At 40.9% G+C, this 15175-nt stretch overlaps 1 protein-coding gene across 1 annotated transcript in view; it reads left to right on the forward strand.

Annotated features, from left to right (window-relative positions):
• LIMCH1 (LIM and calponin homology domains 1) overlaps positions 1-15175 on the forward strand; it is a 143057-nt gene that overhangs the window by 7308 nt on the left and 120574 nt on the right. Inside the window, exon 3 of the mRNA XM_042781817.1 lies at positions 2760-3012. Within this exon, the coding sequence (XP_042637751.1) occupies positions 2760-3012 (253 nt within the window). The remainder of the gene's footprint in view (positions 1-2759; positions 3013-15175) is intronic.

Consider the following 15175-nt stretch of genomic DNA (forward strand, 5'->3'; position numbering starts at 1 on the left):
CACTGAGATGTCTCCACAAATGGATGCCATGCTGGAGGCACTTACTCATTTATGCCAAGAAATTTGGAAAACAGCTACCTGACCAACTGACTAGAAGAGAGAGACCCCTATTTGCACTCATTCCAATGAAAGGTGATCCAATAGAATATGGAGATTATCAAACAACATCGTTAATATCAAATGCAAGTAAAATTTTTTTGAAGATAATTAAAAAACAGTTGCAGCAGTCTATTGACAGGGAACTTCAAGAAATGCAAGCTGGATTCAGAAGAGGACGTGAAATGCTGCTGCCCAATGGACCTTGGCTGAAAGCAAAGAATGCCAGAAAGATATTTACTTATATTTTATTGACTATGCAGAAGTATTTGACCATGTGGATCATAACAAATTATGGATAACATTGAGAAGAATGGGAATTCCAGAACACTTAATTGTGCTCATGAGGAACCTGTACACAGATCAGGGGCTGTCATTCAAACAAAACAAGGGGATACTGCATGGTTTGAAATCAGGAAAGCAGTGCATCAGGATTTCTCTTTTGATCACACTTACTCAGTCTGTATGCTGAGCAAATAATCTGAGAAGTTGGACTGTCTGAGAAGAATGTGGCATTAGGATTGAAGGAAGACTCATTAATAACCTGCAATATGCAAATGACACAACCTTGCTTGCTGAAAGTGAAGATTACTTGAAACACTTACTGATGAAGATTAAAGACTACAGTCGGCAGTATGGTTTATGCCTCAACATAAATAAAAATCCTCACAACTGGATCAATAAGCAGCATCATGATAAATGGAGAAAAGATTGGAGTTGTCAAAGATTTTGTATTACTTGGTTCCACAATCAACACCAATGGAAGCAGCAGTCATGAAGACATCGTATTGCACTGGGCAAATCTGCTCCAAAAGCCCTCTTTAAAGTGCTGAAGAGCAAAGATGTCTCTGAAGACTAACATGTGCCTAACCCAGGCCATGGTATTTTCAGTTGCTTCATATGCATGTGAGAGCTGACAAATGAATAAGGGAGACTGACGAAGAGTTGATGCTTTTGAATTGTGGTGTTGGTGAAGAACACTGACAATACCAAGGACTGCCAGAAAAATGAACCAATCTGTTGTGGAAGAAGCAGAGCCAGAATGCTCCTTGGAAGTGAGAATGGCCAGACTTCATCTCACCTACTTTGGTCATGTTGTCAGAAGGGACTATTCCCTGGAGAAGGATATCATGCTTGGTAAAGTGGAGGGTCAGTGAAAAAGGGGAAGACCCTCAATGAGATGGATCGACACATAGGCTGCAGTGTTGGGCCCTGGTATAGCAAGGATTGTGAGGATGGTGCACAAGCAGGCAGTGTTTCATACTGTTGTACATAGGGTCACTGTGAGTTGGAGCCAACTTGATGGCACCTGACAACAAAACATTTTTAAAGGCAAAACAATTCATTTATTCATCAGAAGTTTAAGAATTGCCCACCATGTGCAAAGTCACTAAGATAAGTACTATGAATAATATAAAGCTCTTGTCTCAAAGTACAGATAAAAAGTATAATGCGCCAGAAGAAAAGAACAAGTCATAGGGACATAGAATTTCTTTAATGTATGATTTATTTTATTTTTGTTGTTGTTTTGCTGAAAATATAGATAGTGCTACACCTACATCGATTCAGTCACTTCGTGTGCAATTCAATGATATTGGTCACATTCTAGGAGTTGTGCAACCGTTCTCACCCTCTTTTTCCCAGTTGTTCTTCCTCCACTAACATAAACTCAAATTCACTGCCTTAAGTTTTTTACCTAATCTTCCCAGTTCCTCTTTTCCATTTGATCCTTTGTAGATCTTAAAAGAGCACAATGGTCAAGGCAGACATTCAATATATAAGCTAAACTATTTGGTTTTAAGAAGACTTCAAGGGGATATTTTTTAGTTTAAGGTTTAAAGACTATCTCAGGGTACTAGTTTCAAGGGTTCGTTCAGCCTCCATAGATCCAGAAAGTCTGGATTCCAGGAGCATTGTTTTTTTCACTGGAAAGAAAGACTGCCTCCAGCTATAGGAACCGGGAAGGGCTCCCAAGTAAAGGAGCACTTATTATAACTCAGACCACTTCCTGGAAGGCACCATTACAAAATCCTAAATGGTCACTTTTCTGAGTTCCTATTGTTCTTATACTTTCTGCTCCTGAATTATAACTTATCTCCAGGTGTTTCATGAATTGGTGAAAGATACCTCAAAGACAAAAGCCTTTATAATAAAATGCAAGACTTGCAGCAGGTGGTCAGTAACAACTCAATTGGTTAATTTAAGGTTTTTCTTCTGAGAACTGCATAATCTCATCATGCATACATTCTATTGTGAGTGTGTTACTAGTTATAATTCCCAGACATTGCTTGGCTTACCTCTGTTTCTTAAATTTTGCTTCCCCCACCCTTGATTAGTACCCTAATTTAGACTGATATTTTTGATTTGTTAGTGCCTAAGGCATTTGACTGCTAACCAGAAGACTGGTGGTTCAAACCCACCAGCCACTCCTTGGAAGGAAGACCGGGCAATCTACTTCCATAGAGATACTGCCTCGGAAACCCAAGGAGGGGTCTCTGTGAGTCGAAATTCACTCGATGGCAGTGGTTTTTGTTTTTTTAAGTGAATAAGGAAGGAATCCCAGGAACCCGTGGATTTAACCACATCCCTAATGCTGCACACCTGCCACTGGAATTTTCTGCTAGCCCAACATGCTTTTTCAGCACTCATTCTCTCTTCTTCAGGGAGAGGAAGCGACTCTGAGTCCGACTTGCCTCATCGGAAGCTACCAGATGTGAAGAAGGATGATATGTCTGCACGGCGGACTTCCCACGGTGAGCCGAAATCAGCAGTGCCTTTTAACCAGTACCTCCCCAACAAAAGCAACCAGACAGCCTACGTCCCCGCACCTCTGAGAAAGAAGAAAGCAGAGCGAGAGGAGTACAGAAAGAGCTGGAGTACTGCCACCTCCCCCCTGGGCGGGGAGAGGCCCTTCAGGTAAGCCCTGAGCTTTGCTGCTCATCTCCTGGCCTGCGTGTGAGGGGTACTGGGAATACAGCTCCAGGACGTGAGGTTAAATAACCATTTTAGAACTTTGGCGTAAGATTACAAGTGGAAATGGGCAGGACAGATCCTTGGAGATAGCTTGTCAGGAATCTAAGTTTCATAAGGGCACTAGGACAGTGTCTGGCACATAGTAGCTATTCAACAAATAGTGGTGATAGAGACATAGATAGATAGATAGATAGAGATAAATAACGTAATATATGCCACTGTAAGTGGACAGTTGAGTTAAATTAATTGCATTCACAATATTGTGTGACCATCACCCCTTCTATTTTCCAACCTTGTTTGTCATCACCCCAAACAGAAACTCTGTACCCATTAAGGAGTAACTCCTCATTCTTCCCTCTCCCAGTTCCTGGTAGCTATTAATCTACTTGGGTCACTGTGCATTTGCCTATCCCAGATATTTCATATAAATGGGTTCATATCATATTTGTCCCTTTGTGTCTGACTTACTTCATGAGTAGAGTGCTTTCAAGTTTATCAATGTTGTAACATATATCAGAACTTTCTAATGAGCAGATTTTTGAGACCAGTTATATTGACAGGACATTGAGAACACAGCCGAAAGCCTGTCACCCGTCCTACCTGACTCCCAATCCTGTTAGACTAGGTCCACAAAAACCCTTGTCAAAATGCAGGCTTAGCTTGATGCAAGAAGCTCATGTACAAGGAATACAAAGAACACGCTTTAAAATCATACATAGCAATAGTCATAATAAGTGGAAGATACATTTGAGTTCTCATCTCTTTAGAGAAATAGCCAGTGTTTTCCTTAATCTCTGATTATGATTTTGTATTTATTTATTCATCTGTTTGATGAGTACTGATCGCACATTTTGCTATGTGCTTGGTGTTGTCTCCTAGTTATTGGGGAGCCAATAGTAACTAAGACAGAGTTCCTGCGTTCAAGAAGCTCATGGTCCAATAAAAGAAATGATAGTTTGGCCTAATTCTTTAAGCAAAACCATCCTGATTGTTGTGTGATTATTTCTGATTATCCATCATTCCTCACTACAGTTTGTCCATTAATAGGCATTGTCTTGGAAGCTATAAATTTGGAGTAAAACTAATGAATTTTACCTTCCCAGCAGAAACTGTTTTTACCTTTCAATACCAAGTTTGGAATAGCTCTTAATCATTGTTGAAATTATAATGTATTGATTAACAAGTGGCTACATTTAACGTTCTTTGCATTGCCAGGATCACATTGCATGCTATGACTTCTTTCTCAAGTGAAAAGTCTTATCAGATTGGCTGGGAGATGACATGTGGTCCGATCTCCAGCCCTGTCTGCTAGTTTGATTAACCATATTGTCCAACTCACTAGCTATCCTGAAACAATAGAGGAAGAGGGAAGTGAAGTGGGGTCTCCTGGTGAAGAGGACCCGGTCTGCCACATGGACCTTGGTGGGAAGCCTTCTGATGGTGGGTTAGAATTACCAAATGGCGGTAGTAAGGAGCAGCCTCCCCCAGAGGGGGCCGTGGTGACACCAGCTCCTAAGTCTGAAGAAAAAGATGCTGCTGAGATCCGAAAGCGCAGAAGGCTAGAGAAGGCTGGAATCAAGGTCATGCCGGCAGCACAACGCTTTGCCAGGTTAGCTCTGGGGACCCAGGTCTGGCCTAGCTGGCTTGTGCATGCCTGGCTGTTTGGAATCTGCCTAGTGTGTTGGGGTTTCCTTTGTTTTCCCAATTTCTGCTTTTCCCATTGCGTCACTATTCCTTACTCTGAGTAAGTCCAAACTACTTAATAGTCTTTGCCATAGGGCATGTCCCTGCTCCATGCTTGGTTTTTCTAAGTGAAAGTGAAGAATGGGGCTTCTTGCTGCCTTGATTAGACTGAGTCCTAGTTTACACACTTAACAATTTATAAAATGCAACAAGCGATCAGTCTTTTGTTGGCTGGAAGATTTAGCTAGCAATAACATTTTATTTTCTGTTATTTGTAGCTTGTTAATTTTCACACTACTCCTAAATGGCTCTTATCTTCTTTATACCTAAGTAGAAAATAGTTCCTGTGGAATGGGAAGCTTGCTTCATAGAAAGAGTGATTGGTTTACAAAAATCCACTTACTTCCTTTGTCCCAAGGGGGTAGTAAGTAAAATTGAGTTTACTTATTGTCTAAAGCATGTTGATTTAAAGGAGGAGCTCTGGTGGTGCTGTGGTTAAGGCATTGGGCTGCTGACCAAAAGGTCAGTGGTTCAAACCCACCAGCTGCTCCACAGGAGAAAGACGAGTCCGTAAAGATTTATAGCCTCGGAAACCCTATTGAGGTTGCTATGAGTCAGAATTAACTTGATGGCAGTGGGTGGGTTGATTTAAAAACACACAAAGAAGTAAAATAGTTAATTCTCTTAATTGTAACAAAGGCTGTACTATACAATCCTAACAGCTTCATACTACATGTAAGGTGGAAGCCTTAAGTAACGAAAGTCACAGAAAGCCATAGTTTAACAGTTTCATGTAGTGTTTTGAGAAGCTGGTTAGTTTTTCTTCTATACAGCCACAGAGATCCTAATGAAATTGGACAAGTTGCAGTTTACAAAACCCTTTGGCATTTGCTGTTGCATTTCATTCTAAGAAGTAAATAACAGACCATTTTTCAGATGAGGAAACTGATGACCAGGATGAAAATAGTTCCTACGGAATGAGAAACTTTATCAGGTATAAAGTCAGTCACTGACTGGCCTGGTAGCCAAATGTAGATGTTCTGACCACGGCACACATTGACCTCCCACATTTAACATTGTCTATTTCTCTGTATACTTTCTATATGTGGTTATTTTTGTGGTCTAGGTCTTAAGTGAAAGATTAAGACTTCTATGGATTTAATCCTAAAGTAGTTTTTTATTTGTGAAAAACCAAGGAGATACTTCTACCCTGTCTGTGGTATCCCACAAATAATCATGCCTACCCTAAACATATATGTGCCTTTAGAGTTTAGATAACTCTAAAACAGATCCATACTCAGTTTCTGAAATAATAGTGTACAATGACAGAACTAAAACAATCCAAATATTATTAAAATAATCAGTTCAGAGACCTGATCACAGGCATACTTTTTCAATGTCACTTTAGCATCTGCTTGTAGCAGACACCAGGGTGGATGCTGAGAATATGAAAATGAGTAATATCCCCTCACAGTGTGCCCTTTTTCAGACTTCTCCAGCTTCTATCTTCAACACCAGGACACAATGGGAGCAGGCAATGGGTGATACAGATAAAGTACAAATTTACGAAAGACCTTGACACAAGGGCCCTCATTTTTTTAAAAAAATCACATTTGTGAAGTCTTTACAAATTTACCAAGGATGCCATCATCTTTAGAGTATCCAGAAGAGTTAAGCACAGGAAGAGAAGGAAGAACCTACACTAACCTAACTCAGTGGATCCAAATAATAGAGATACAGAGAACAGAAAAGATTGGGTGAAGGGTAGCCATTCCATGAATGTACTGTGCCCCTTCAGTAATTGAGAAGTCTATTTTGTAATAAAGAAGCTTTGGTGCCGTAGTGCCTAAGGCACTTGACTACTAATCAGAAGGTTGGCAGTTCAAATCCACCAGTCACTCCACAGAAGGAAGACTGGGCAATCTACTTCCCCAAAGAGGGTCGCTATGAGTCAGAATTGACTTAATGGCAGTAAGTTTGGTTTGAGTTTATTTTGTAATAAAACCTTAAACTCTTTTGCTACAACTCCCAATTCTGTATATATATGTAGTATCATGGTTAGTTTAGAGATTTAATTCTGTTTAATAATGTTAAGTTTAGGAGGCAACTTTTTTTTTTCACCCATTTGTAGTTCCTATTATCGGGCTTAATTTTTTAGCTATTTCATCCATGTTAGCTCTGTTAAGCAGGTATTTGCAGATCTGTTAATGTCATCACTTGTCAGATCTTCTGACTTAGAGCTTAAAATCCGGTCCAGGACAATGATGCATTCTCAGAGAATGTCCCTGTGGCAACACAACATTGCCGCTCCAAACACCCAGAATTCATTAGACAGATTTTCAGATGCTAGCTCTCTCATAAAAGTTTCACACATTCCATGCCACCAGCCTGGCATGTCTATGTTTCTGTCACTCACTTTTTTGCAGGCCACAGCAGAATTGAGAGTCATTCTAAGTTTATCCACATTTGGGATCCTGCTTTTAATGTGGCAGAAAGTAGCTTAATGGGAATGAAATGCATATCATGAAGAAGAAAAGGATTCTGGGTATCTGGAAAGAAGAATATGCTGAATTATGCTGATGGCTCTCAAAGCATTTTAACCTCAGTCTCCTGTCCCTTGAGTCCAGATGAATTTTGCACACCACATCTTTGAATCCAACAAGAGACCCAAGATACTTCTGTGTCCTGTTTCTTAGTTGGGAAATTTGTGTTTGTAGAATATAAAGGGAGCCCCTTGATTGCACAATTAAGAGCTTGACTATTAGCTGAAGGTTGGCAGTTCGAACCCGCCCAGGGGCACCTCAAAGCATAGGCCTGGTGACCTGCTCCTGAAAGGTCACGGCCTTGAAAACCCTCTGGAACAGCACTGTTCTGCCACTTGGCACTGCCATGAGTCTGAATTGACTTGACAGCAACTGACAACAACCATAGGAGTAAAGAGGTGTGTGGCAGTGAAGAAGGCAGGCAGATAAGAACAAAGTTTTACTTTATTATTATTACTCATTCTTTTTTTAAAAAAAATCTTGTTGTGGTGAATGGTATAGCAAAATATGTACCATTTTAACAATTTTTATATGTGCAATTCAGAGATGTTAATTACTTTCTCCACGGTGTGTGACCACCACCACTACTCTTTTCATTACACTTAACAGACACTTGGTACTCCTACAAAGCTTTACTTCTGTAGAGTTTTTTTTTTTTTGTAATTGTGTTTTGTTTCTCAAGTATTCTTACCCACCTTCTTGTTTTATTTTAAGACCATCTACAGAAAGGTGCAAAGGTGTCTGTTCCATCATTTTCACAGGAGTTTAAAAGCTTAGAAGTCCCAGGCTTCCTGTCAAATAATATATTAGGAGACATCTTAGCATCAAGGGACAGAAACTAGGACTTCTTAACAAATGTGTGGAGTTTAATATTTATTAGAGTTTCCATTGAAGTAAAAAGTATACAAACTACTTTTTCTTCTCTTTTTATTTTATGATTGAGTTAACTTAATGACTCCAAAATATAAAACTCATGCCAAAGAAGCCAAGGTTTCTGTTTTTAAGAGAATAAAATAAGAACCAAGATTCACTTCCCCTGAATTAAAATGCCTTGGAGATTTGAGTTCTTTTACTTGCTGTTCCCCATTGGAGAAGTAAACTTTTCTTTTTAGCTGAATTATAGGCTTCACGTGATTGTACTTCTTTTCTAATTGTTTTCATATGTTTTAGCACTCAGTCTTTTCTGCTAGTCTGTGAATCTTCTCAACCACATAGTAATTAATTACAGAGGGAAAGAAGTCTCCAGGGAACAATAGACATTTTAAAAATCTTTAGAGGAAGAGCAGAGGCCACTAGATGCCAGACACGTATTCTTCTAAGTCGCTCCTTTGCCAGACGCCTCTCTCTGTCACTGAATAGATTGTCGGCTATTGGGGACCAGTTGGACACACAATTTGCACAAACTTTTGTGACTCTGGATTCAGCTGTCCTGTTTGGAGATAGGTGACAGGGAGGTTTCTGATGGTGCCCAAGACACTCCCAGGGGGCCTAACAGGCTTTTCTGGAGAGCCCAGTTTCTTTCAATAGAATAGACCGACTGCCAATCTGAGCTGGTTGTTCCTCTGTTGCCAAGTAAAAGAGAGTGAAAGAAAATGCCAGCTCTTCCTTCATTTAAATCATTATCTCATTCACTTTGAAATATATAAACCTTAGAAACTTTGAGACAAGAGCTTTTTTTTTCTTTTCTCTTTTTCTCCCTTCACCAGCTGTGGGCCCATCATCTCCCCTACAGTGATAGCCGTACTTGTTTTAGATGGGGCTGGAGAGAGTTGCCAGGTTGGATGCTGGGTTTGGCACTTATTTTACTTTAGACTACACTCCTTCTAAATGAAACAGCAGGCTCTGCCCACAGTGCAACCCCTTCTTCCCAGAGCGACTCATCTGAGCATGACTTGGAATGGTATGAATATGATGCCAGACAACTTTGGGTCTACCCTTCCTTAAGTTTACTTCCATTAATTTACCTAAATTCCAAAGTTTGAACTTCAGTTTGAAATTCAGTTTCTTCATCTAAGTTTGAACAAGATGTCTCAATATTCTACTCTGCAAAGTGTGGGTATCATGATCTCTGGCTTGTAGGGTTGTCATCCGAGTCAGCATATTTGGAATGGGAGATTTGTGGTTATTGAAAGAAATCAAGTAAAACATACTGGAGCTTTCCGTTAAGATCCTTCAAAGGAAAAGATTAAAGCACATTATAAGTCATTTAAATATTTTGGTAACTAAACACCTATGAACAAGTGCTGACCTATCTGCCTTATTTATTTATTTATTTTAAGTAACCATCAAATCACTCCAACTCCTGACTACCTCATACATGTCAGAGTAGAGCTCTGCTCCATAGGGTTTCCAGTGGCTGAGTTTTCAGAAGCAAATTGCCAGAACTTTCTTCCAAGGCACCTCTGGGTGGACTCGAGTCTCCAACCTTTCAGTTAGTGGGGAGTATTAACCATGCACCACCCAGGCACTCCATCACACACCTAGTATTTGTTTCTCTGTGGCTACAGTGCTAGCCCAGTATTTATTTGTATCATTATATTTTTCTCTGTATGAGTCTTCCTTGGATCTCTGAATTTACAGGATTCAAGCAATCGGAAAATCAGGCATCGTAATCATTTTTAAGAGGGCAGGGGAATGTCTTAAGTGACCAGTGATATGGAAAGCCTTCTTTTTTTGAGTCCATGTATCTACATTGAGATCATTTGAAGTGAGCCCTGCCACGCTGGGCGTGTAACCTAAAAAGAAACACCCAGGGGAACTAGTTGCCTGGCTGGATTGGCATGATGCATAAGGTACTAGCTTCTCCCAGCTCAAATTATCACAAATTGGCATGACCATTTACATAAACAAGTACATTTTGTTCCACAGAATTTTGCCTGAGTTGGTAGTTCTTGAACCTCAGGACTCTCAGTCAGAAAGTACAAAGAGTGCTGCTCTAGGATTTCAGGAGTTTGAGCTAGGATCTGCGCCCACATTGGGAGCAATGAGATCGGGATAGGACCATCTTCTCTGAAATTCAGTTTCTTCACCTCTAACCTGTGCTGTACTGTCTCTCACAGTGTGGCTGTGAGGATCCAGTGACATGAGACAATGAGTTTAAACGAGATTTATAAACTGTAAAGTACTGTGGAAGTATTGTGAAGTATAAGTCATAGGAATTTTACTGTCATCAATCCTGGCTCAAGAATGCTGTCTGTGACCAGCAGTGTACATCACAGCCCCATTCTAAACACAATATAGCAAACAAACAAACAAACAAACTCAGTGCTGTCAAGTTGATTCAACTCACAGTGACCTCTCCTTGGGTTTCTGAGGCAGTTATTTCTACGGAAGTAGATTGCCCGACTTTCCTTCCGAGGAGTGGCTGGAAGTTTGAACTTCCAGCCTTCTGGTTAGCAGTCAAGTGCCTTAGGCACTACACCACTCTTACTCCTAGTTCCGTAGTAATTACAATACCTCACGTTTTCTGATGATGCTCTTTTCCAACTGGCCTGGTCCTTTATTTAATGGATGTTATTATTGCTAAGTGCTGTGAGTGGATTTTTTGACTCATTGTAACCCCATGGGACAGAGTAGAATTGCCCTGTGGGGTTTCCTAGGCTGTAATCTTTACAGAAGCAGATCGACAAGTCTTTCTCCTGCAAAGCACTGGATGAGTTCAAATCACTTATCTTTCAGTTAGCAACTGAGCGCTTAACCATTTAGCCACCATTTTATTTAATGGGTAGTACAGTGGTTAAAGGAGCTCTGGTAGCATAATGCCTAAGGCATTTGACTGCTAACCAGAAGGCTGACGGTTCAACACCAGCAACCACTCCTCGGAAGGAAGGTGGGGCAATCTACTTCTGTAGTGATACTGCCTCAGAAACCCAAGGAGGGGTCACTGTGAGTTGGATCTCACTCAACGGCAGTGAGTTTCGTTTTTTGTTTTTTTTTTTTTTTTTTTGGACAGTGGTTAAAGAAGCTCTGGCAGCAGAGTTGTTAAAGCATTTGATTGCTTACTTGCTTACTGAAAAGTCAGCAGTTCAAACCCACCAGCCACTCCATGGAGAAAGATGAGGCAGTCTGCTTCCATAAGGATTTATAGCCTTGGAAACCCTATGGAGCAATTTTGTGGTGTCCTATAGGGCCACCATGAGTTGGAATTGACTTGATGGCAGTGGAACAGTGGAGCCAGGCTTCCTGGCTTTGAGCCTTGACTAGGCACCTAGCTGTTTGACCTTGGACAAGCTTCCTAACCTAATCTTAGCTTCCAATCTACAACATGTGGATGATAATAACACTAACCTTACAGAGTTAGAATTAGGGGTAAATGAGTTAACTCTTAGCAGGACTCCTACCACACAGAAAGTGTTCATAATCCTTAGCTTCATTCATTATCATCATCAATGGACTTTTTAAATGATGCCTTTGTAGGGATTCATTCAGGGGCTTATACTTCTGTAGTGATACAGCCTCAGAAACCCAAGGAGGGGTCGCTATGAGTCAGGTCGAACTTGATGGCAAATAACAACACCAACATCATTCCCTCACTAACCATTCCTTACGCTCACAGTCAACCAACACCTGTTGTCTTTGACAATCTGCTGGCGAAGGAGACAGGGGAGCAAGCATGGAGGTGAGTGAGCAGGGTCCTGGGAGTGGCCAGGCAGGAGACTGAGGGTCAGGTATGTGGCTGAAGTGGCAGAATTTCCTATTTTAAGAAAGAAATTTACTAAAGGAGTAAAGCACTGCCTCCTTCACCCCAATACCATGTTTTAAATTTTTACTGGGGACAATGCTCAGCTATAAGAAGGGATTTTCTGGGCATGACGAATGAGGATTTGATGTACCAAAAGTCAGACGGAACAGGGGCGTGCTGCAGTCCTCCTGCCTCCTCTAGAGCACCACAGAGCACATGTACAGACAGTTGGGCCACCTGGTCCACCATAGTGCACAGAGTTTCATAGCTTATTATAGCCTTAAACCAGACTAATTCCTCCTATCTTCATGTCTGAGATGAGTTGCCCTTTGAGGATGTAGAGTTTACTCATAATTCTTTCTCTGAAAGTGGATACAAAATAAGTGAGCTTTCTTTAGTAGTCAAGGTATTTTATTTACTTATCATCCTTACAAACTAAGAAAATAATAAATAATGGGAGAAAAAACAGTTTTGACATTTTATCATTAATTAGAAGCAACCTGTCTATGAGTGGGTAGGGGGATTTGCTCAAATGCCAGATAGGCACAATTCACTGTACACTGCCTCCCCAAGATAAAAACAAAAAGTCTTGGGGCTGATTGCCTCAAAGTCCACCATTTAACTATGTTCCTCTAGGAATTTAATGTTTGGGCCCTTCAAGACCCCTTTGAAAGTAGAAAGAGCCCATAGTAATCATTCTTAAGCCATTCTGGCAAAACATCTTCAGACAATTTACTTGAAATCCAGGATGTGACAAAGAAGAGGAGCTGAGAGGTGAAGCACCATGGGGATAAAGAAGGAGGAAAAGGCTGCCAATGGAAGGGTGCAGGGCAAGATAAGCCTTTTTATCTTGAGTTCGTCCCACAAGTGGCGATAAGCTATGTCAGATGTTTGAGGTTAGTACAGTGCTGCCGAAAGGCCTTCTTTCCACTCTGCCATCTGGTACACATTCCAGGTGAGCTGCCACATAGCTGCTTCAGTAGCTGCCTTCCCTCTGATAAGTTGCTTGATTGCCCCACTTTCTGCCCTGCCAGTCAAAAATAAATCGAGTACCTACTGAGTACATTACTAATGGGTTAAAAATAAAACAACAATAACAAAAAGTCCCTACTTTTCTCCAATTTCATGAAAAGAATTTGGATTGTCACTTTCAGAGCCATTTAGGATCCTGCCTCTCTGATGCTGATGGGTTCCTGTGAATGTATTTTGAGTGTTGATAGTTCCTGACTAAATTTAAACTTTTAAAGCCCACCCTAACCACACTTCCATTTTGGACTGAAATAATAAACAGATGTCATGGGAACTAACAATATTGAGAAGATCTTTCACTAACAACCCAGTTGTCTGTCTGGAGATAGGATTTTTTTTTTCTTTATTGATCTGATGACATATGGAGTTCCATTTAACTTTGCTCTATCAGTCAAAAGCAACTGAGTGATGACAAAGAAACTGTTCGTGATATTATCCTGCGCAAAGAAAATTCTTTCCTGACCCACCAACATGGCAAAGATTCAGAGTCTGAAGATGAAGTTGCATGTCGCCTGCCTGATCTTGAGAAAGATGATTTTGCTGCAAGGAGAGTGAGGATGAACCAAACCAAGCCAATGGTGCCATTGAATCAACTGCTCTATGGGCCTTATCGAAAAAAAGAGCCAGAGAAATCAGATGGCAACAAACAACCCTCAAGGGGAATCTCAGAAAGGAAAAATCTAGACTATAAAAGGTGTGCATCTTGTGTGTGTGTGTGTGTGTGTGTGTGTGTGAGCAAGAGAGAGAGAAAGAGAGAACATAATTAAACTCAGTTGATTTGCTTTATCTCTCCCCATTTCTCCCTTTCCTACCCCAATGCCATATCATTGGGAATGATAATGTATTCTGAAGTGGAACTCCAGACATCCAATCCCCTTAAAGGTGGGTGGCAGATATGATAGTGCCATACCCTAAGTAAGGCTGAATTTGCCAAGTAAACATTGAATTCTATCGTGCAGCTATCAGGACATGTCAGCACCTGCAGGTGCTAGGGTCATAGACTGGCATTATTGGCATGAAGAGGTTGTGCCAATGCCTATCAAGGACAGCTACCTCTGAAGGCTGCTCCATCGTATTCACAGGAGACAGAAAACAGTTATTCCTTTGCCATAAGGTCTTCTCTGTCATTAGCTACTTTTAGATGTTGGAAAGAAAAAATATAAGACTTGCTCTTTCTTCCCCCCTACCAGCTAGATCAGCTGGGCATTTGAAGATGGATATTTCCCATGAAAAAACACTTTTCAAACGTATGATACAATATAGGTCTGTTTGTTCATGGAAACTGTTTTCAAATGTGTTTCCTTCCTTAGCCTTTCTCTGTCCTCCAACTACATATTGGGCTGAATTTGGGAAAGGAAAATTATAGTGAGATGGGATTTTGCTAGTGATTTTTATCCTCAGAGAAATGTGATTTCAGGTCGGGTATCAGCTTGCTAAATTCCGTCTTGCAGACTTTATCATTTTTTGGGTTGTTCCTTGTATCAAAGTTAATTAGAGCTTGCATCTTCATTATTTATTCGCCATCTTTTTAGCCTATCACTTTAGAAGTCTTGTAAGACTGTTAAACTAATGATATAAATATCTCACCTGTGTTTTACACAATTAAAATGTTCTTTTTGGGCAAAGTCATTGAGCTTGGGAAGGTATGGGTGTTTCTGAAGGAGCACTAGATGTAAAAACACATGCAACACCCCCAGGTGCAGAGCAGGGACTAGAGCACAGGAAGGCTGGCATCATCTCTTCATGGGTCACATTATAGCTCCAGCTATCTCTGAGGGCCGTGTTGGCATGCCTTGTAACAAACCACCCTTGGAGGGCCTGGAGGGAGGGATCAGTTGTTGCAAACGAAATAAAAACTTTCAGATAACTAGCTACCATCAAGGCATATTGATGGGGGTCAGCAACTTGTGTTAGGAAAAGGAGTAGCTTTTGTATCCCCCTTTTTTTTTCCTTTCTCTCCCATGCAATTTTAACTCCTGATATTTCTAGCTGCCTGTATCTGCTGTCACCTGACTATTTTGGGACAGGAGTCTGAGACAGCCTGTGACCTCTCTGTTGTTGTTGTTATGTGCCATTGAGTTGGACCCGACTCATAGCGACCCCTCCTTGGGTTTCCGAGGCAGTATCACTACGGAAGTAGATTGCCCCATCTTCCTTCCGAGGAGTGGCT

This window comes from Orycteropus afer, unplaced genomic scaffold (genome assembly GCF_000298275.1).
Source record: "Orycteropus afer afer isolate SDZICR_OR568_19922 unplaced genomic scaffold, OryAfe1.0 scaffold00176, whole genome shotgun sequence".
Lineage (NCBI taxonomy): Eukaryota > Metazoa > Chordata > Mammalia > Tubulidentata > Orycteropodidae > Orycteropus > Orycteropus afer.